At 32.3% G+C, this 23,256-nt stretch overlaps 1 protein-coding gene, 1 long non-coding RNA gene and 1 pseudogene across 3 annotated transcripts; 2 read left to right on the forward strand and 1 right to left on the reverse strand.

The window, feature by feature from the left end:
- Positions 1–6,196: 6,196 nt before the first annotated feature.
- LOC147937931 (uncharacterized) lies at positions 6,197–7,114 on the reverse strand. The gene has a single exon (XM_087465362.1). The coding sequence runs from the start codon at positions 7,112–7,114 to the stop codon at positions 6,197–6,199; it is 918 nt and encodes a 305-aa protein (XP_087321488.1).
- Positions 7,115–13,723: 6,609 nt separating this feature from the next.
- On the forward strand, positions 13,724–14,322 carry LOC147937932 (uncharacterized). The gene is made up of 2 exons (XR_015565546.1): positions 13,724–13,962; positions 14,094–14,322. It is a non-coding gene; the product is annotated as an uncharacterized LOC147937932 (long non-coding RNA).
- Positions 14,323–15,833: 1,511 nt separating this feature from the next.
- LOC104710747 (BAHD acyltransferase BIA1 pseudogene) lies at positions 15,834–17,498 on the forward strand (annotated as a pseudogene). Its single transcript, XR_015567358.1, has one exon. The product of XR_015567358.1 is annotated as a BAHD acyltransferase BIA1 pseudogene (transcript).
- The last annotated feature ends 5,758 nt before the right edge of the window (positions 17,499–23,256 follow it).

The raw sequence follows: 23,256 nt of genomic DNA on the forward strand, positions 1-23,256 counted from the left end.
GTGTCTTTGAGGTTTTATATATATAGAGTTACCAAGGTGTGGTAAACCTATGAGTTTGTGAGAGAGATTGAGAGGCTTTGTTTTGAGAGAGTTTCAAAGCTAATAAAAGAAGTGCTTTTATAAATCTTAATCCAAATATACGAACTCTTGATCGGTCGATACCGTTCAAGCATCGATCGACACCATGGCTCCTAGCATCGATCGACACCGGCTTAGTGTCGGTCAACACCGGTCTCATCCGAGACTGATTTTCCTGGTTTGATGTATTGTTGTGTGTTGTTTGTTCTGCTTAAACATGAGGGTCTCAGATGCTTGTGTGTATAACCTAGTAGATGGGAGGACGGCCTCACTAAGTATTTATGATAATACTTATGCATCTCAATTGTTGTTTGTGGTGTGCAGGTATGTGACGTGGAATCATGGCGATGAGGAGGAGGATGATCTAGGGTCTCGTTTGTGTGATATTGGATTTATTGGATATGTTGTTGGAACCTTGGTTAGTGTTATGTTAGGTTGCTGGATAGAATGGTTAGAAATGTTATTGTATTGGTTTTGTATTATTGATATGTTTCCGCTGTGCATGTTATTGGATGTTGGTTTATTATTGGTTGGTTAGTGTGTGGGGGTTGGTTTGTTTAATTAAGTAGTATGGGATGCTTAATAATATATTGTATTTAATTATTAATTATAAAAAAGTCGGGTTGTTTCATTTTGGTATCAGAGCCCTTACGGTTCTAGGATGGTTAAGTGAATGGTTTAGAGTGGTTTAGGAATTTAATTGGTGAAATTATTTTCCGGTTGATTGATGCATGATGTTGTGTGGTGGAATTGATTATGAGTAGTTAGTCAATTTGCATGTGGTATGGAGTCCTAGTATCATCCTCTTCGAGCTTTCAATGAGATTCCACGGTAAGTTGTTTTATATGTTGTTAGTTGTGTAGTGTTTTTAGCTTTTGTGCGGGAGGTGCAGTTGGCTATTGGAAGTTGTTGGAAAATGGTGGATCACGCCCGTATCGGGAAATACCGTTGGCGGTGACTTGTGGCAGTGGATGTATTGCAAATGGAGTTCATTTGGAATTTTGACTCGTGTATCATGTGGAAAGGAAATAGCTCGGGATTCTATAAATAGAAAATTTCCATAAATAGAAGGTTACTATAAATGGAAAGTTTCCATAAATAGAATGTCGTTATAAAAGGAAAGTTTCTAAAAATGGGAAGTTTATGAATAGTTAAAGCTTGCCTATTAATTAAAAGTGTTGAGGTAGATCTAGGCGGGAGATACTCGATGACATCAGACTTGTTTGCTCAAGATCGTGTGGGCCCAACTCATGTGATACCGATAGCTCGATGGACTTTGTGGCCAGAGAGTGGGAGTGGTATGTTTGCTTCGGATGACGATCCGAGAGCGCGCTTTAGGTTGATGACCCTAGAGCGGGATTTTGAGACTCCCTAGATACCATAGCTGTGAGCCGCGGCTCGGCAGTGAGCCGGTATGTCTCGAGGGTTGCGACCCGAGAGCGGGGGGAGTGGGCGTGTGAGACTCCCTGGATACCGTAGCTGTAGGCTATGGCCTGGCAGTGAGCCGGTATGTCTCGAAGGTTGCGACCTGAGAGCGGGGGGAGTGTGAGTGACTTCCTAGATGTCGTAGCTTAAGGTGGTTAGCCTGATAGCGAGCCGGTATGATTCGTTGGTTGCAACCACGGACGGGGGAAGCACTGAGTTGTGAGCAAATAGCGTCTAGGATGTGAGTATATTGGCTAGAGGGAGACCTCATGGTTCAGTCGGAGGTGTGCGGGCTGTTGCGACAGTGCACGGGAAACCTTGGCTAACGGTGTTCAGTCCGGTCGGAGGACGTGCAGGCCGTGTTGACGGTGGCGCGGAGATCCTTGACGGATGGACGGTGTTGCGGGATTTGAAGACGAATCCTTATTGGTGGGGGAGAATTGTAACATCCGCAAACCGGTTTTTGTATTTTGGGATTGGTGTCGACCGACACCAGGGGTGTGTCGATCGACACCACTATTTATGGGTTCGTCAGGTTTGTTTTAATTTGCGATTTTGGTTTGGTTGGTTTGCTTTAGTTATCTAAACCGAGTATATAAGTGGAGAAGCGACAAATTAAGGGTTTGATGGTGTGTTTGGTCGCCATTGAGTGAGAAAAAAAAAGAGAAAAAGGAGAGAAAGTTTTGTGAGTGTTCTTGAGAGATTTTGGCTTGTTCTTGGAGGTTTTGGGGAGATCTGTTGCTGTGGAAGGGAGTGTAGTTTCTGGGAACGAAGGAGATGCTTCTTGTGGTGTTGTTTCCACCGTTTCTCAATCAAATCTTCCTGCAGAAGAGGTGAGTGCTTGACCATGGTTGATCTAAGCATGAGATCTCTTTTGTTTGGCTGTTATTTGTCTATTTGTGGTGTTTGCTTGCTTGGGTGTGTTGTTTTCGAGTTTCCCATAGGTTTGTGTGTCATTTGGGTGAGTTTGGGGACAACATCGGGATTCGACGTTCATGTTCGTGCAGTTCGCGTCTGCAGGTATGGCATCGATCGACACCGTTCGAGCATCGGTCGATACCGTTTGTGTCGGCATCGGTCGAGACCGTTCAAGCATCGGTCAACACCATGGCTCCTAGCATCGATCGACACCGGCTTAGTGTCGGTCGACACCGGTCTCATCCGAGACTGATTTTTCTGGTTTGATGTATTGTTGTGTGTTGTTTGTTCTGCTTAAACATGAGGGTCTCAAATGCTTGTGTGTATAACCTAGTAGATGGGAGGACGGCCTCACTAAGTATTTATGATAATACTTACGCATCTCAATTTTTGTTTGTGGTGTGCAGGTATGTGACGTGGAATCATGGCGATGAGGAGGAGGATGATCTAGGATCTCGTTTGTGTGATATTGGATTTATTGGATATGTTATTGGAACCTTGGTTAGTGTTATGTTAGGTTGCTGGATAGAATGGTTAGAAATGTTATTGTATTGGTTTTGTATTATTGATATGTTTTCGTTGTGCATGTTATTGAATGTTGGTTTATTATTAGTTGGTTAGTGTGTGGGGGTTGGTTTGTTTAATTAAGTAGTATGGAATGCTTAATAATATATTGTATTTAATTATTAATTATAAAAAGAAAAGTCGGATTGTTTCAATATCATTCTTCCGTAATTATCTATACTATTAAAAGGGAAGCATTTTTAATAAGTATACATAGATTAAGAGATTATTACATTAAATGTCACTCAAATAAGAATAAAAATATGTCTAATTCTTGAAGCCAAACAGATAGCCACAAAATCGGAACCAAACAGGTATTAATTGTGTTAAGTTTGCCCAATAAATCGGTTTAAAAAAAATCTATATATAGAAAATAAAACTATTGTAACGATAATATATTGCAGATGCCATTAAAGCTAAACAAATCTACCCACATAATTAGCACACCAGATGCCATTATGTAACGTATAACATAATTGAAATTATATTGTTAAGATTAGGAAAATCCAGTTTTAGAATATCTTTCTTATAAGTAAATATATAGTTAATAAGTGATCAGTTTGACATTTTACACCTAAATTTCGGATAGTTAACATATGATCAATGTAGCATATTTTAAGGAGTAACGTATATAAAAGATTCCTTGATTGAACAATTAACATTAAAAACAATCAAATCTTATAGATATTTTAAGATTAGTTTTTTATCAAAACTTGACAAACCTATGAATAACGTAACCGACTATGTATCTATAAATAAGTCAATTCACAATAACTCAATACTCGAAAAAAATCAATCACCCAAAACAGAGAGGTTCTTTATAAAAAACCTTATTTTATGTCGTCAAAATTTATTTGTTCTTTATTTTGTTTTTAGATTGTTATATGTTTAGATGTTCTTTTTATTTTCCTTTTTAGTTTATGATTATTATATATTCTCAGTTATAATTTAAATAAATAAGCTAATATTTATGATGTGTTTATGTAGGATTTAAAGTATAGTTGGAGAAGCCTATGGTGTTGTCTTCTAATTTCAGGTGGGAAGTTAAAAGTAAATCAATTAATTTACTTTCTCAGATGTATATTACCAAATTCTACTAACCTCTTACACATATTCTTATTGTTTTTGTTGCAGGGTCAATACTTGATCACAAGTCGATTTATTGATCCATTCACAAAAAATATAAAGATTTCATAGATGTTTTCACTTAATTTGTATCTGTTTTCTTTTCAAATACTTTCTAATCCAATATTTTTATTTATTTCCAGATTGTGAATATTGGCCAAATTGAGAGAATTTATCATCAAAACATCAAACTCCATTCTTAACTCCTAGTGTATGTTTATAATGTATGGTGTTAGAAATATTGTTTTTTATTCATTTATGGTTTCTCTTATGTTTTTTAATTTTGGGTTCTAATTTTTTTTTTTATAAAATTTATTTTTATATAAATTTTTTATAAGGAGAAGTCAGAACTGTCTTCTTATTTATGTTAATACACCTTTATGTTTAGAGAATATAATATAAGCTAATTTCTGGTGGATATTTTAATTGTAGTCATAACCTTCTAAGTAAACAAGTGTATATATGCTCTTCGCACTACAATGGTTCCAAACATCTTCAGAATCGTTTAATATTTTTTAATCGTGAAGAATTTAGAAAGAATTTACTCAGGTGATTCGTTTTCATCAATTTCACTTCATCGATTTTATATATAGAGCAAACATGCACAATAATTGGAGATAAAAAAAATCGAGAATGGGAACAAAACAAAAATTTTGGAAATAATTTTTTTTACTTTATTAATGTCTCAAGTTAAAAGTACAATGGAAACATAATAGGATGCGAAAAAACTAGACGAAACCAAGAATTGTCAAAAAATGTAAATAACCACTAGAAATTTAAAAATTTTGTGATACATAATATTTAGAAATCGATGAAGCCAAAGAAGTACCAACCTATATAATCCATTAGATACCACACATTGCCATAGTAAATTAAATGCATCCATATGATTTATAATAACTTCAAAAGTTTTTAGGAAATACAAGAGGGAAGAGATAGTAATATATATTCAAAAAAAATCGTAGAGCTATTTATTTCAACTAACGGTATGAGAGGTGAACGGTAATTCATAAATTAAAATACATGTTGTAAACTATTTCCGATTGAATAGCAGATGAGAATTTGAAAATTTGGATAACTAAATATATTTATATTTTTCAAAATACACAAAACATCAAATTATATATCTTATCTAGATAATATATAGTATTAAAATCTTATAATAATTTGTAATAGATATGACATAATTATCAAAATTTAAGTTTTCTGAAACCATATTGTATTTATGGTTAAACTATTTATTATTAGAATTAATTAATTTTAGCTTGAAATATATTTAATAAATGAGAGAAAATTATTTATTGAGCAACTAGAGATATTTACTATTTTGGTTTAGAGGGACGAACTTTTACGGGTAAAGAAAATATTATACTAGGGAATAGCTATTAGGATACAGTTTAGACTTACTTTGAAATCAACCCCGCACGTATGTGCGGGTCAGAATCTAGTATCACATAAATCCACCACAATTTAGTTATCTAGTAAAGAAATTGTTATACTCTCTCTCTTATAATAATGACATGTTTCGTAACTTCGTTTTCCTTAAAACACTTTAAAAAGGCTATCTGACCATTACAAACCACATTTTCCTACGCTCCAAACTAGCTATTGTAATTCAGCCTGCAAGTTCGGGTAAACGGGTTGGGTCGGTTTTTTCAGATTTTTGGGTTTTCGGATTTTTGGTTTTTTAAAAATATGTTCAAAGATAATCGAAATTGATTTTGGTTTGGTTCGGTTCCGGGTCTCTACAAACCAAACCAAAATTTAAAATGTGGTTGTCGAAAAAAAGAAAAAAACGTTGGGCCAGGCCCAGTACAAAAATTAAAACGAAAAAAAAAACAAAAGTATTTGGTTTTTAATAAAACACTGTGTTTCGTGTTAACACGTGTCCCTTTCAAAACCTTTGTGCTTAGCTGTTTTAGTTTTAGAACTAGGTGATACTCCGTGCTACAGCACGAGATTATATATTTTGTTAGTTACTTTTTTTGTAATTTGTATTTTTGTAATATAGTTATTTATTTTGACTTATTTTCTTTGTTTTTTTTTTTTTTTTTTTTTTTTTTGATAAACAACTTGCATTCATTGATCAAAAGGCAAGGTTCTTACAAAGCTTAGAATACAAGATAAGGAGGCATTTCCCAATGCCAAAACAACATAGAGACAAAGAAAAGATAGGATTAATCGGCAATAGGTTCTTGAGAGCTTTGAGCCAAATTCTTGAAGGAGTTTTGGTACATGTGAGATCAAGATTGTCGATAGCTCTTCCATGGACAAGCCAACGGATGAGGATATTGCCACTGTCATCAGACTGGTTGGCGTTAAAAAAGGGGTCAAAGCTGAAACTTCTCTCCGGTTTGAGGAAGCCTACACGAAGTGGTAGCTTGACAAGTTTTCGAGCAAGGTTTGTGGAGCTCTGGGGCTTAAAGATGTTTGGTAGAGTTGCCATAGAGTAGAGATTGACCTTGATCAAACCAAAGTCGTAGACTAAACTCGGACAAAATGGAGATAGTATCCAATTACCAAAGAACATCAAGCAATAGGATTCATGGGTCAAAACCGAAAGGGATATTATAACCAAGGTTCTCAAGGAATGAGAGAGACGCCACAACAACAATGATGCTTTACTACTCAAATGGAATCCACAGAGTTCGTAAACTTGACCACACCATTGGTTAAAATTAGGCGTCAACAAGAGAAATAAATTCTCGTACCTGGGCTTAGAGATGTTTAGAGCTGGACCAACCATTGTGTGGAAGATATCCCTGAAGTTGGTAGATTGTACATGCTTAGGCTCAGAGATCACGGGATATGGAGACATGGGGTTGAGGAAATTTCGGTAACCACCGCTCCGTAGAGGCGGAGTCATAATGCCGATATTCCTCCCTCCATTAGTGTTGTTTGAAAACAAAGGCAGAATTCCCAATAGCCAATCGCTGAGATGAAGATTGATATACAACGGGTTGCTTTGTACCAGGGATTGCAATTGACATTCATAGACCCACATCAAAGTTATCGATAAACGATGTATAAGGGAGCTTTTGTCCTTACCACCCAAATAACGAGGAGACAATGAAAGTGGGCTTAGAAAATATGTAGAAAAAGTTTGACCTGGGTTTTGTGCTCATGGGCTTAGACTGCTGAAAGGTTAATGGGCCGACAATAAGGAAAAGGCCCATCAAAAGTAGACCGAAGCTCTTGATGGTTGACCTAGCGAGATTGAACGAGCGGCAGCGGTTGTACGGAGAGGGTGAATAGATATGCACGAGACTGAGCATCTCCGGTGAACAAACCTTCAGCATAAACAAGCCAGAGTTGTTATACGGGGCTGGATCGAGAATCCACATCGACAGTTCAATTTTGGAGGGATGGGTTCTTGACATGGAAAAGGGGACGTCGTGTGCCTCCAACGTCTCCACCGAATCGCCTGCTAAGCTTGGTGCCTCAATAGAGGCTTTTCCAGGGGTGAAACGACATCCCAATCGGAGGTTGTGCATGTCGGATATTTGTGGATCTGTTAAACCGGTTGAAGCAATCAGAGAAAAGGTGCGGGGGTTAACTGGAAGCCACCGTCGCCCTTTGTCACTGTCTATCGGAGATTCGCCGGGATCTAAGGTGACCAGGGGGGTTTGTAACAAGACTAAAAACGGGGAAAAGCTTAAATAAACGAGAGAAAGATTAATTAGAAGAAGGTAGAGAGACAAGAGATCCCGACGCCGGTGAGCAGGAGCTACACCGGCGTCGGAGAAAGTTTGCGGAGAAGAGACCTCGATGTTAGTGCATTTTTCTTTGTTTATATAGTGTTTATTTGTATATTTGGGGTTATATAGTAAATTAGAAATCCTAATAGAGTAAGTAGTTTGTAAAATGTAGCTTTTCACGGAAACAGACACATCGAAATAGTAGATAGTAGTTGTCTAAGAGAATAGACACTCCGCAATATCAGATAGTAGTTTTGTAAGAGGATAGATACACCCCGCTTCCATGGCTTAATTTATAGTTTGATAAAAATACCTGTTTTAAAAGGTTTAACTCAAACTTTCTTATATTTTAAAATTTTTAAGAGTAAAAATATTAATATTATTTAAATATTTTATAGACTTTAAATATATTATAATATTTTAAACTTTCGACGGAGTTCAAATATTTATAATAATTTAAACATTCTATAAAAATTTAAATATTTATAATATCTAAAACTTTTTTTAAAAACATAAATATATTATAATATGTTTACTTTTTAAAAGCATAAATATTCTCAAATATAGAACCAAATTAAACTGTTAAATTTGGATACCTGATAAATCAAGCTTCCTGCTCATTTGTACTCAAAACATTTTTGTCATATATTTATAGTCATTATGAACCATATTCCAAAATATTTAGTCGATGTGGGATATACAGTACACCATTTCTGTAAATTAGTTTACAATTTCACATATATATAATTTATGCGTTTTTAATTCTTTCCATCTATACTACTCATAATTAATTACTATAATTTCGTTAAGGAAATATTAAAAAATATAAACTAAATGATGATTTGTTTTTATTTAATTGTATTAAGTTGATTTGTTGTTTCCTTAAATATCTCACAATATAAAAGCAAATCAAATAAGTTTACATATATATACAATTTCGTATTTAATCTATTGATTATTTTGGAAGCAAAAAAAAAATACAATCGATAAGTATTAATATTCGTAATAATTATAGGGATTAAGTATGGTAGTAGTTAATATTTGATATTACCGAAGCCATTAAATACTCGGATACCAGTTTCCTTATTTATAGGAATTATACTTCTGTTTGGTGACGGGAATAATTATTCTTGAACCAAACAACATACAGGATCCGAATATTATAAACTTGGAGTACAAACAGATCCGCGGATTTATTTTCTTCTATTACCGGGTTAAAGAGGATCCGCGTCCCGACCCGGTGGTAATTAAATGGGCGAGCAAGGGGTATTTTCGTCATTTAGTGAAATCAAAACTATAGGATAATTTAATTAAATTAAGTGATTCTCTAATCATTTTTAATAAAAAACGTACCAAAACAAAGTCATGGTCCAATTTGAGTCTAGTGAGTACTTCAGCTTTAATAGTATAGATATTAGGTTAACGAGTGGGTTTTATCTGTTGGGCTCCGTTTTTCACTTGTATCTCACTTTCACATTGCCTTATTGGGCTTATTTTAATGAAAGTGGTTTGCCGACAAAAAAAAAAAAAAACACTGTGTTTTATTCATCTGTAACCTTTGCAAAACCTTAAAATCAACAGAAATTTGATGGTCGCCGATACGAAACCAGCAGATCCGACAAAAGAAGTGGAGGAAGACGATGTTTTCTGTTAACCGTTCGGGTATCCGAACCGAACCGAAAAATCTTGGGTAACCGAAATCATATATATATATATAATTATTGATTTTCATTTAATATTTTCTAATTTTTTTTATTTTTTATTTGATTTCTAATTGTTTAATTGCTTTAAACAATATTTAAGACTTAATTAATACAATACATTTAACTCACACATTAAAATAAAATTATAACTGAAAATAAAATAAATTATGCATTAATCATATTCAACCATTCAATTTTATTCAAGCACAATAAATTATTATTGTAACTCCATAATTCTAAATGTCACTTCCATCAATTCTTATCATATAAATAAACATTCTCTCATATTGGCATTCTTTTACTTTCTCATTTTCACATTCTCTCATTCTCTTCCACTTCTCACATTCTCTTCCATAATACCTCAAATTATTTTTCATTTTTTTTTTGTTTTCAATTTCTTATTTTTGTTGTATGGGTTACAAAAAAAAATCAAAAAAATATCAATGTAATTTTTAATGCTAAATTTTAATTTTAGAGACTACATGATATGTATTTTATATTGTTCTTATTTTTAAAGATTTATCTCTATTATCTATTTGGATTATCATCTTATATTTAATCAATCTCTCCTCCTCTCCCACCAATATCAAATGTTGTTATATCTCATATGTGTTGTAAGAGTTTGATTATATATTTTAATTTAGAAAGTACTATACATATTTAAAATTGTTTTCAATTTTTATTTTATTTATATAAAATAATATATTTCTTTTATATTTCTTGCCTTTCTAATCTATTCATAGTTATTTTTTAAAATTTTCATAGTGAAATTTTATAAATCTACAATATCATTATTTTTCCTTGATTTAATCAATGATATCTCAACTTAATAAAAGTTTCAGTTTATTTTAATAGGATATACATGTAATATATGATATATAGTTTAATTATTTTTTCTATATGAATTATTATCATTTCATATAAATCAAAGTCCAGATACAATTAAAGACTTTAATATAATAACCTAATAAAGTAGTTGCTGTTTTTTATTTTATTTTCTGGAAAATTTATTAGTCTAATAATCTATGGTTAGACTCATTTAGTTATATATGTATGAGACACTGCAAACCTACTATTTATTATTATTATTTTTTTAATTTAATTATTTTTAATCTCTTTAAGCTATCACCATAATTAAATAAAATTATATGCATAACTACATCATAAAATAAATTTTATGAAAATATATATCACAATTATTTTGAAATATGACTACAACTACAAAAATATATGGCATATGGCATGTAAGATACAATATGACTTAATTACACTAAATATATTATCATCAAAAAAAATTTGATTTCTTTACATTAGTTAAATTCATATTATGTAGTGTTTAAATTTTGATGTACACTAAAAAACAAAATATTAATAACATATTATTTTATATTATTTTTTAAAAATAGAATAACGATATTGTAAGAACTCACGCGTAGCGTGAGCTAACATCTAGTAGTCTATAAAGCTTCCGATCGGTTCAACTCTCCTAACCGAAGCCTACCCGAAACCGAAAATCTCGGTTCGGTACGGGTCAGAAATTTCGGGTCGGGTAATTCTCGCAAGCCTAATTGTAATCTTCCCTAAATGGAAAAATGTCATTAAAATCCCCAAGTTAGCATTTTCGTTGATTTAAAGCATGAACTCTGAATTTAGAGGTAAAAACACCAATCTTTTGTTGACTTCCAAATAATTCGTAAACTCTTGTTGACCTGGTCATTTGAGGCACAACGTAATGTGGCCAAACGGAAAAATTAGACGGGGTTAATGATCTGTTAACAAGATCTGTTAATAGCAAAACGACGCTGTTTATAACACCCTAAACTCCCCCAAATTGAGAAATCGATAATCTAATCTCTTTTCTTTTTTGATTTCTCTCTTCTTCTTCGAATTCAACATATGAGTTCAAGCTCAGAGACATCGGTGGTAGCTTCGTTTGACCATGGAGTGCCATCAAAGTGTATTTGTGGAGCCGGAGTCATCAGTTGAATTCGAAGAAGAAGATCTAATCGAAGCAGAAAGGAGGAATCTCAAATTAGGGTTTGTGATTTGGGAATTTTGGGAGGAATTGATAATCGGGTTTGATTTGAGGATGTAATTAAAGAAGAAAACGACGTCGTTTTACCAACTAACGGACCTCGTCAACGCCTAATTAACCCCGTTTAATATCTCCGTCTGGTCAGTTAATATTGTGCTTCAAACGGTGAGGTCAACAAAACTTCATGATTTAAAAAGAAGTCAAGAAAAAAGTGAAGATTTTTTTTAACAAATGAAGACTTCGTGATTTAAATCAACGAAAATACTAACTTGAAGATTTTAATGACATTTTTCTCCTCCCTAAATCACATCCTATAAATTTTGTATCATCAATCTTCTTTTATTTTTAATTCTTTTTTCTTTGACAGCAATCATATCACTTGTATCACGTGTACGATTTTTTAGTTCCTTAATTATTGAAGCAGAGGGCCAGCTGTAAACTTCATTATATGAACTAGACGTATCTTGTTGACTAAATAAAAATAACAAGATTTTGATTTTATTTTAATATTTATTATAAAATATATATTGTATTTTTATGTTTGTTTTTTTTCATCATCTAGATTTATTATTGATGGCAAATTATGAAAACTATTACATATGATTATATTATGGACAATTCCTTTCAACTCTATTAGATTCACTTTTTTCTATGTTCACCTTCAATTATATGTAAAATCACAGCAAACGGCAATAATTGCATATCACTGGAGATCATCTGTAATTTGTCTCCATTAATCGCACAATTAATAAATTGCATTATCTAGGGTTCGAATCCCAGACCTCCAGGTATAGAACCATTAATGAACCCTAGACCAACTACTGGGTAAAGAAAGCTACCATTTTTATGTTTGTTTTGATAAATTTTAATTAATATTTAGATTCTATAGTTTTAAATTTGTGTTTGGTACCGGTAAAAATTGACGTAACATCTTTCGTTAACTTATTTGATAACAAACTAAATTTTTTTGTGTATTTTAATATACCAAAATCCGTAAAATATTATATAATTATATTTATGTAAACTCTAACTTATTCCATAACATATTCCGCAAAACTTTATTTATTTTTAGTAAGTTAAAAGTATTTAAAATATATAAATTATTGATACTAATTTTTTTTAGAATTATTTTAAATATGTTTTTTTGGATATTACAAATAATAACTTTAAATTTTGGTGTTTCTTCAAATGACAATGATTTAATTATATAAATCCTACAGATAAAATATTATATTACCAAATGTACCTGCGGATAGAAAATAAAATAATATATTTCATCCCTTTGATATAATACTAAAATAAATTAAATTTAAAAAATTGAAAAAAATATTCATTTAGGTTAAGTGTCACATGGCTAACTATATTTAATAATTTAACCAAATCAGTGATCACCTAACTTGTTGACTAAATAATAGTAAATATTTCTTTGTGGATTAACGTGGAATTTTTTAAACAATTTATGATATATTAGATCTTATATGATTTTATTTTATTTCATTTTATCAGGTTTTTAAAAATATATATACACAATTTATGTTTATTTAGTATATGTAACGTTTTGGATGTGCATTGATCGATGTAACGTTCACTTTTGCGGGACGATTGAATTTAAACGCATATATTGTTGCGTTTTGGATTTTGAAAAACCCTAAGATCGGGTATAAAAGGAAGAAACTCGATGATTTGGAGAGTTAGCCACTTTTGTCGTTCCAAAAAAAAAGAGAAAAAACATCTAAAAAGTTCATGTGAGCGTTCTTGAAGAGTTCTAAGCATTTTCTTGTGAGATGTGTCTGTGGGAGTGGAGATCTGAGGCTGAGAACGTGAGAGGAACTTGCTAGGAGGATATTTTCCTGGGTTTTAGCAGTGGCGGACCCACGAGGAGGTTGGTGGTGGCAGTTGCCCCCAATAACTATAGAAATACCTAAAAGTTTTACATTAGGCAAAGTAAGACAAGTGACAAATTGGTTTGAGTTTACCCAAAAAATGGTCACATGAGAAGGGTTCATCTCCACCTAGGAGCAATCTGCACCCACTAATATTTTTTTCTAGGTCCGCCCTAGGGTTTTAGAATCAGATTCGTCATTCTCAAAGGTGAGTGTGTGACTATGACTGATTTAAGCGATTAGATGTGTGTTTTGTGTGATTTTGGTTGTTGATTGTTTGTTTACTTGTTTGAGAGTGTTTGGTGTGGTGTATGTGGCCTTTGGAAGGCATTTCTAGCATCACGGAGCCAAGAGGAGTCGAAGGAGATTGTGTTCGGCGATGCTTCGCGTGATTGCATCGATCGATGCAGGGTGTTCATCGGTCAATGCAGCTAGGGAGTTGATGGAGACGATGAGCGTTGCATCGATCGATGCAAGGAGTGCTTCGGTCGACGCAATGGTGCAGCGGCTACACATGTGTTCATTGTTGTCTGGTTTGCTTGTTTCTTTGTGTATTGATTGTGTTTATATTTTTGCTTGTGTGTATAGCCCAATAAATGAGAGGATTGCCTCACTGAGTGTTTATGATAATAATCATGCATCTTAATTGTTGTTTATGGTGCAGATAAAAAAAAAGTGTGATCGTGGAATCAAGGCGATGAAGAGGAGGATGTTATAAAGTATCGGTTGTTTGTTTTATGCTGCTGTTAGGTTTGCTAAAATAGAACGATGTGGTTTAGAACATTTGTTTAGTTTGTTGATTCATTGTTCTATTACTTAGTTTATGTTATTCTTTAAATTGTTGGATTTGTCTTTAAATATTAATATTGGTTATTTAAGTATTTGTTGGATAATTTGATGGTTTAATGTTGGTTATTTTCCGATGTTTGATTTGAATGCTGTTAGGTTGACGATGATTATGAGATTATTAGTTAATTATTATATTAAAAAAGAAGAAAAATGGGTTGGGTAGTTTCAGTATATTATGACAATTCAGATTCTGCAGTCTTTAATTCAATTGTTTTAAAAAATTCAATGTTAAATAATATTATATTATATTATATAAAAATACATTTATAGTTTCTTAAATTTAGTGCTTTTAGTTTAGCGAAAAAAATTTATAAAGTTGGAAACAAAGAGTATAAAATTTGATTTTTTTTGATAAAGTCAATGTTAAATTATATTATATTTTGTAAAAAAAGAAATACATTGTTATTAAAAAAGTACATTTGAAATATAATTTATTAAATATTATAAATTAAAATTAGAAAATAAATAAAAAAGGTATACTTTGCAATTGATTAGTTAAATATTAGGTACCAAAATGACCACACTCATTTTTTAATTAATTAACTAATAACCTTATAAACCATTATGTAAAACTAGAAATAAACCAAAACAATCAGAATAATTACAAACAAACAATACCAGACAAGACAGTAGATTATCTTTTCTTTCTTGTCATGGTCATACAGTCACATTTTTGTTCTTTGCATGTACAAAATAGATATGTGTACGAACTATACACACAAGCAACTAAGTACACAAATAATACTGAACAATAACAATCAAACCATAACAATCAGGAAACACAAACACATTCATTTATGCTAGTCTCGATCGACACTCACCCGCTAATATGTGTGTAATCTTATAAAAGTAAGCAAAAACTAACTTTATAAGTAGGGGCAGATCTATATGGTGATTGTTAAAAAGGTTCAAATCCTTGTAAGTATACTTCGTTCTACTAGCTTATTTGGTAGAGGTGCCCCACCCATTATCTTAGGTAAGAGGTTTGATACTCGTCGTTTTGATGCTAGATAGAGATAACAAAAACCAAACTCAAACACAGAGAACTCTAAACTTTGAACGAGTTATTACTTATTAATGTCTACTAACATATTAATATTTACCAAAATTGAAATCTTCTTTATTCTTTTTAACGGCTAAATTTAAATTTAAAAGATATTGCAAAACTAGTAAATCAGTTAACATATTATGACTTTACTAGTTTATCTTAATAAACATTGAGTTTAAATTTGTATATATAATATGTATACATATAATTTCATTTAAATATATTTAACCAAAATAAAAATAATTTTTAAATAAACCTGGAAAGTTATATTTATTAAAAATAATTATGTAAATTTAATATTATTTTAATAAAATGTTATATGTGCCCCATACAAAATTTTCTTCCTGGATCCGTACCTGTTTATACGTATATAAAATCTAAAAATATCTTGTAAATATATCATAAATATTGTATAAAACTTTATTAGTGTTTGAGTCGAGTTTTCAAATAATAATTATCATCTAACACTACTATATAAAATTTATACCTTTTCTGGTTTAACGAGAACAATTTTGAAAATGCAGTTCGCGAGTCCTAGACTCCTAGTATGTATACTTTGTTTTTCAGTGTATATATTTTTCATCTAAATTTAATCAAGTGGGACCTCCTAATAACAGATGCTCTATAAGAAACACAGTTCTCTTCGTCCAAAGAGGAAAACAAGCAAAAGAAAAGAAAAGAAAAGAAAAGAAGAGAAAGATCATCCGATGGATACAGTGAAGGTTGAAACCATTTGTAGAGAGATCATAAAGCCATCAACTCCAACTCCAAATGATTTCCGAACTCTTCAACTCTCTATTATGGATCTCCTAATGCCTCCGGTTTACGCCGTTGCATTTCTTTTCTACACCAAAGATGATTTAATCTCTCAAGAACAAACTTCCCAAACACTCAAAACTTCCCTGTCCGAGACCTTGACAAAATTCCACCCTTTCGCTGGAAGAGTCAATGGAGTCACCATCGACAGTAGCGACGAAGGAGCTGTCTTTGTGGACGCACGCGTTGACTGCACTCTCTCTGACTTTCTGAGATCCCCAGATACCAAATCCCTCCAACAGCTGCTTCCTGTAGATGCCGAGCCCATTCCTACATGGCCATTGCTTCTTGTTCAAGCAACCTACTTCAAGTGTGGTGGCATGGCCATCGGAATCTGCATCGCCCATAAGCTCGCCGATGCAGCCTCTCTCTCTACTTTCATCCAGTCTTGGGCTGCCACAGCTCGAGGAGAGAGCGAATCGGTGGCCAATCCAGACTTTTCTTCCACAAAGCTTTATCCACCAGCAAATGAGGCCATTAAAATTCCAGGGGAGGATCAGCAAGGTAAGCGAACAAGTGTCACGAAGAGATTTGTGTTTGTAGCATCTAAGATCGAAGAGCTCAGGAACAAAGTCTCTAGTGATGCCGTGCCTCGACCTACGCGGGTCCAGAGTTTGACTTCACTTATATGGAAATGTGTTGTGGCTGCATCGACAGACACAGTTCGTGAGAAAGTTCTGTACCAAGCGAATAACTTGCGGTTCAAGATACCCACCCTTTTGTCGGAAAACCTAATGGGTAACCCCTTGTACTCCACCCTGACCTTGAATGGAAAAGGCCAGATGAAGAGTGTCGAAATTGTTAAGGAACTACAAAAAAGAAACGAGGAGTTATCCCATTTGATTCAACATGAGGAAGGGTCATCAGGTTTGACAATAAGTTTGAAATTGCTTGGTGCAATGGCGGATACCAAGTTTAGCTACGAGCTTTATGACATGCACGTTGTCAGCAGCTGGTGCAAGATTCCTCTTTATAAGGCTTGCTTTGGATGGGGATTTCCGGTTTGGGTCACTGGAAATGTTTCTCCAATTCTAGACAATGTGACCGTGTTAATTGACTCTAAGGACGGACAAGGAGTTGAAGCATGGGTAACACTGCCTCAAGAGGAGATGTTACTGTTCGAGCAGAGCACAGAACTGCTTGACTTTGCCTCCCCAAATCCAAGTGTGTTAATCTAAATCTTTGAGTCATAATGACAAAAGATGTCTATTTCTTATCTTATTGTTACTGTGCTGGTGATGGTTGGTAAGATGTAACTTTCTTTAAAATGTTCTCCATAAGATGTGACTCTTCCTTTTACAAGTTTTAATATAAAATAAAAATAAATGAAAAAAAAATCCGATTGCTTGAATCTCATTCAGATTGCATGGATCACCCGAGATAACGAAATGCTTAAAGTCAACAATTGGGGGTCTTACAGTTTTTGTTTGCTTCTAGGCTATTGACTTCAACTTAAGATCTACATGTGTCTTATTAATATGCATCGCCTAATCTAATTAGAAGCAGTTTTGGGAACATAAACAAGAGTTCAGTATATAGATGCAAGATTTGCGTTTGTGAATCGAGTTAAAAAAATACTACTCCGACAAGTAATGGAGTATATGTTAATGAAGTATAACTTAATGAAGGGCTAATTTTTCTTTTTTTAATGTGAATAGAGTTTAAAAAAATACTACTCAGTATATGGTGTATATGTTAATGAAGGGCTAATTTTTAATACAGTAACATGGAGTCAAAAGCTGGAACAAAGCAAGTGTGTAAAGATGATCATTCTGAATATTATAACATCAACAATCGTATAATAAAGTTACAAGATAACACTTGAATAAGCGATGGTTTGCTTCTCGATGATTTGGTATGATAAAATTCACATGCATTTAAGTTTTTGTTTTTTTTTCATACATTCAAATTTTTTACCAACCATATTTTCATTTATATACTTATTTAAGCAACCCTTTAAACAAATAACTCTACTCCATGTAAAATATTACACAAAATGCCACTGTATTTTAATACAAAATATAATAACAGAATCTTAATATTAATTTGTTGTAACCTGAAAATGATTATCCAAAAAATAGTAATTATTAATTTATTAGATTACAAGAAATCATTAATAAAATAATTTCGAAATTATTTAGTAAAATAATAATAAAATTATTTCGAAATTATGTAATAAAATAATTAAACAGATTGTATTTATTGTTTCAGAAATCTTAGGAAACAATAACAAACTATTTAGAAAATTATAAAACTTAAATTTATTTATAAAACTAAGATTAAATATTTACATATCTAAATTATTTAATAATAACAAATATATATTAAAATTAGGATACAACATTGTTTATATTTTAAAAATATATCTATATACTTATTTAAGCTATGTTGTTAAAAATTTAACCAGTTCTGATGTGACATATTACGAAAATGCTATTATATTTTAACTATTCTAATAAATAACAAAAGAAAAGTTTAGATTTGTTTACAAAATAATAAAACTCTATTTATTGTTTCATAAATCTTAGGAAATAATAACAAACTATTTAATTGGCTAAAACTTAATTGTTTATACACAATATTCACTATATAAACAATACTAAGTGTATAATATTGATAATATACATAACCTAATTGTAATTTTCACCTATAAAATTAATATACAACATGTTATACCAATAACTTCAATTTGTAAATTTGGTATATTAAGATCCCTAAACACGATCACATCAATTTGTAATACCAAATCACGGGTCAATACATATTTTGTTGGATTTTTTGGCTTTACCGAATGTATAATTAACGAATTTGATATTGCACCAAACCAAAATAGTAGTACCAACTACGGGTCGAAATCAGAGTATGACCTTAATTAAATTAAATATATGATTTTATAAAATGTATAGAATTAATAAATTTTCTACTATTATTTTGTAACAAACAAATCCAAATTTACATAAATATTTCCTCACGCTGGTAACATTATTCTACAAAATATTAACGTGTATTTATGAGTCGGGTAATAAAACGGGTAATGAGACGGGTAACGAGACGCTCAAAAATTAAATTAATATCCGATACTCGATCATTATTCATGGATAATAAAATATTACACCCTTCACTCGACCCTAAAGCTGCGGGTACCCTTTTTCAGGACGGATACAAACTGAAAAACGGGTCCAATACGGGTATCGGTAGTAGTTCCAGGCCTACCTATTAGTAGTTTAATATGAATCAAAATTCACCATATAGTACTATATTATATAACATGTAAATGAATGATACAACATAAACATAATATTAACAAATAACAAAATAAAAAAAAATTCTCCGCGCTATCAGTGCAGTTATTATCTAGTTATTAAACAAAAAACATGGCCAAAATTATACAGTTATAAAAAACAAAAACTACAAAGTCTTTAACTTTGAACATAACTACACAATCTTAAACTATGAATATAACTAAACTATTAGTCTATTAATATAGATACACATCAAAACCACATCAATTATTTTATTGGATGAAGATTTTGGGTCAATTATGATCAAATACTCCAATTATTGGAGATTCATAAACAAATATATGATTATCATATGACGAAACTTGAGAGTTGAGAGTCATATATGATCAAATACTCCAATTATTGGATATGCATAAACAAATGTTAATGATTACGATGCGACATCAACTAATATTAACATTTACGATTATATTATAGGTATGTTGCTTTTTTTTTTTTTGTTTGCACTAAAGAATAGCGAACATATAAATATTTTGTCAGTTTTATATTAAAGGAATATTTTTATGGTTAACCAATAATAGCAAGAAAAAAAAGACAAAGCTAAAATCATAAATTATAACAATTCCGTTTTTTTTTTTTAAATGTCAACTAAACATGGTGAATTCAGTTACTAAGATATGACCGAAGCCAAAGTATCCCATATTCAAACCCGACGAAACAAAACCAACAAATTAAGCAACCAGAACGAGTAATGTTGACGTTATGAAAGCCTTCAGTCATCGATTGGCAAAAAGAAAGAAAAAACAATAACTAAGATAAGAACTTAAGAAGAACAAGATAATGTATATTATATTCTGTTGTTGTATCGAATGAATATTATTATTATGTTGTTGTACCATCAAATTAGATAAATTCGAGATATCATTTTTGATTCCGTATCTATCTCAACTGTAATTATGTAGACACTGAAAAGATTAAGGGCATGATAGGTGGATCTGTACAGCCTTAAGCATAAATAAAATACTGTATCAGTTTTTTTCCTTGGTTTTGTCACCCTTCCACATACTACTACTTATTTCTTATTTATATTTTATGGATCCGATTGGTAACGTATAGAAAGCTATACAAAAAAGCTGTAAGCTGGAGCTGTAAGCTGGAGCTGTAAGCTGGAGCTGTAAGCTTTTAGGGAATAGTGCAAAGCTGTAAGAAAAAAATGTAAATGAAAGCTGTACAGAAAAGCTGAGGGTAAAGTTTTTGGTAAAACTTTTGGTAAAGTTTTTGTGATTGGTAAATATTAAAACTGTATATTTGTAAAGCTTTAAAAAAATGTCACCAATCAAACCCTATATTTTGTTTTCGTCCGAAAAAAAACTATATATATATATATATCTTATTTATGCTTATATATATATTTTACCACTTTTGTTTATGCTTATATAAATGTATGCATTATGCTTATATATATGCTAGGTAACAGATAAAAGTTAAAATAATAAATGTAATTTAATAGGCTCAAAATATATGTACATATCAACATATATCTTATTATAGTAAATATTCATTTCAAATTTAGTAAATCACATGAGTTTTTTCTTTTGTTTTTTTGGAACAAACAAGTCATTCTTTCATTTAATCAAACCAAGTAACAAGATTACAAAAGGTGAAAGTTTTGCAAGAAAAGACTTGATAGTAAGCATAAACAACAAAGGTAAAAATAGATAAATTGACAATCATGTCTAAGAGGTATTGGAGATTCGAGTAAATGGGCATCAAATCGCAAGCTAGCTCAAGGTGAGTCGACGCCACATTCACAAACTTCCATAGCCGAGAGGGCCTGGCACGGTCCGGCTCTAACAAGATTACAGGGTTCTTCGGATTTTTTTGGATTTACCATACAAATAAAAAAATTCAAACTTATAAGTTTATAACATGTTTAAAAAAACAATTTTTAAAGGTGCAATATGAAACAAATCAATCAAAAATTAAATAACTCATCTATATTCACTAAAACCAACTTAATTCAAAAGAAAATTTTTTAAAACCAAATGAAATTTTATACTTCAACCAAAAAATTATATTTAATTATATAAAATATCACAAATAAAGATTTTAAAAGTATTAAGTAACATTATTAAGTAAATATGAAAACTATGACTAGAGTTTTAAACTTTATTTACAATAAATCATTAATCATTGCAATCAAATAAAAATATTTTTTAAAAAGTATAAATATATTTGTTTAAAAGCTTTTCAAGCCGGTTCGAGTCCGATTGGGCTAAGCCCTAATAACCCTATAGTACGAACGAGCTGAGCTCGAAAGATCCGATCGACCAAGCCCGGCAGGCTAGCCTGCGAGCTTTAATTGTCTCTAATCGAACAAGCAACTCGATTTGTGAGGAGATCTAGATCCAAGGAGCAGAGAGATGATGGAATTGACTTCAAGAGGAACACATGCCACATATGATAAAAAAAAGTTACAAAGACGTTTGAAGTCTCAGATTTGGTGCTGAAGGGCTGCTACCTCGTAAGAATCACCTCACTGGGAGAAACCACCAGAATAGACAGAAGAAGAGGGAGGGGATGAATCTGAAGCATGACCGGTTATCAATCTGAAAAATGACCTCACTGGGAGAAACCAACGGCATTATAACTATATATAGTTATATTTTTATTTAATTAATTTTAATTTTGATCAGTTATCAATTTTTTTTCTGTAATAACTGAAATTAAAGTCGTTGACGACTGGTTGCTGATGACTGGTCGCTGAATTAGCGACATGCAAATAAACAGGGCCTATGTGTTCACGCCCGAGCCGATGAAACACACGACGGTGGAAGAATCAGTCCAAGCAAACTCATTTTTCTTCATGATTTTACTATTCGATCTTGTACTAAGTGCACATCTAATTTTATATAATTTACTGATGTTAAACCATTTGAGATATTCAGTTGTTTAATGGATTTATGTCGTGTTCTTATGAGATGAATCTTGTGGCTTAGTTTCTGAAATCTATCAATCCTAATTGCTTTGTACCATAGTGCAGCCCTTTATTGTTGTTAGTACGCAAATAGTTTACTTCTATAGCTTTTGCTTCTTCTTTTTTGATTTTTCTTAAATTCCTTGTGTATTGAGTAAGTACATTGATTGCGTACTTCGATCAGGTTTGGTGCAATTGGTATGGTATATGAGACTTAAACTACATGTGTCATGTGTGCATGCATACTCTAGTTGTAATAAACTACTGCACCCGAGTTGTTTAATTTGTCAAGTTATGTCTCGTATATATGATTTTTATTGAGAATAACATAAAAGATATTGGAAGTATATATGTTTATTATAAAATTAGGAAACCACTGCCCATATAATGATAGTTTTTTTAAAAAGTAATCTAATCGCGTTGGATGCTCACCAGTGCAATTTCTAATTTTTGGTGGAGCTCTTCTGATCTGTCGCGTGGGCTTCACTGGGTGGCTTGGGATAGGCTATGCCTTAGCAAGTCAGAAGGGAGTTTAGGGTTTCGGTGCTTGGATGACTATAACACAGCTCTGCTAGCAAAGTAGCTTTGGCGTTTGATTATGGTCCCGGATTCGCTATTTGCTCGGGTATTCAAAGGATGTTACTATCGACACTCTGATCCTATGGATCCAATTAAATCCTACTCACCATCTTATGGCTGGCGGAGTATGTTGTCTGCTCGCTCTCTGTTTAACAAAGGACTCATTTCACGGGTAGGGTCTGGGGCTTCCATTTCAGTATAGACTGACCCCTGGATACCTGCTAAATCCCCGAGACCAGCACTAAGCTCTGGGTTGCCCCTCTACCCTTCGCTTCGAGTTAACTCTTTCGTTGACAGGACTACTAATTCCTGGGAT

The sequence above is a fragment of the Camelina sativa genome, chromosome 9 (assembly GCF_030686135.1).
Source record: "Camelina sativa cultivar CO46 ecotype springtype chromosome 9, ASM3068613v1".
Lineage (NCBI taxonomy): Eukaryota > Viridiplantae > Streptophyta > Magnoliopsida > Brassicales > Brassicaceae > Camelina > Camelina sativa.

Excerpts from the sequence above, each read along its gene's own strand:
- LOC147937931 (XM_087465362.1), bottom strand. The coding sequence starts at position 7,114 with ATGTGGGTCTATGAATGTCAATTGCAATCCCTGGTACAAAGCAACCCG.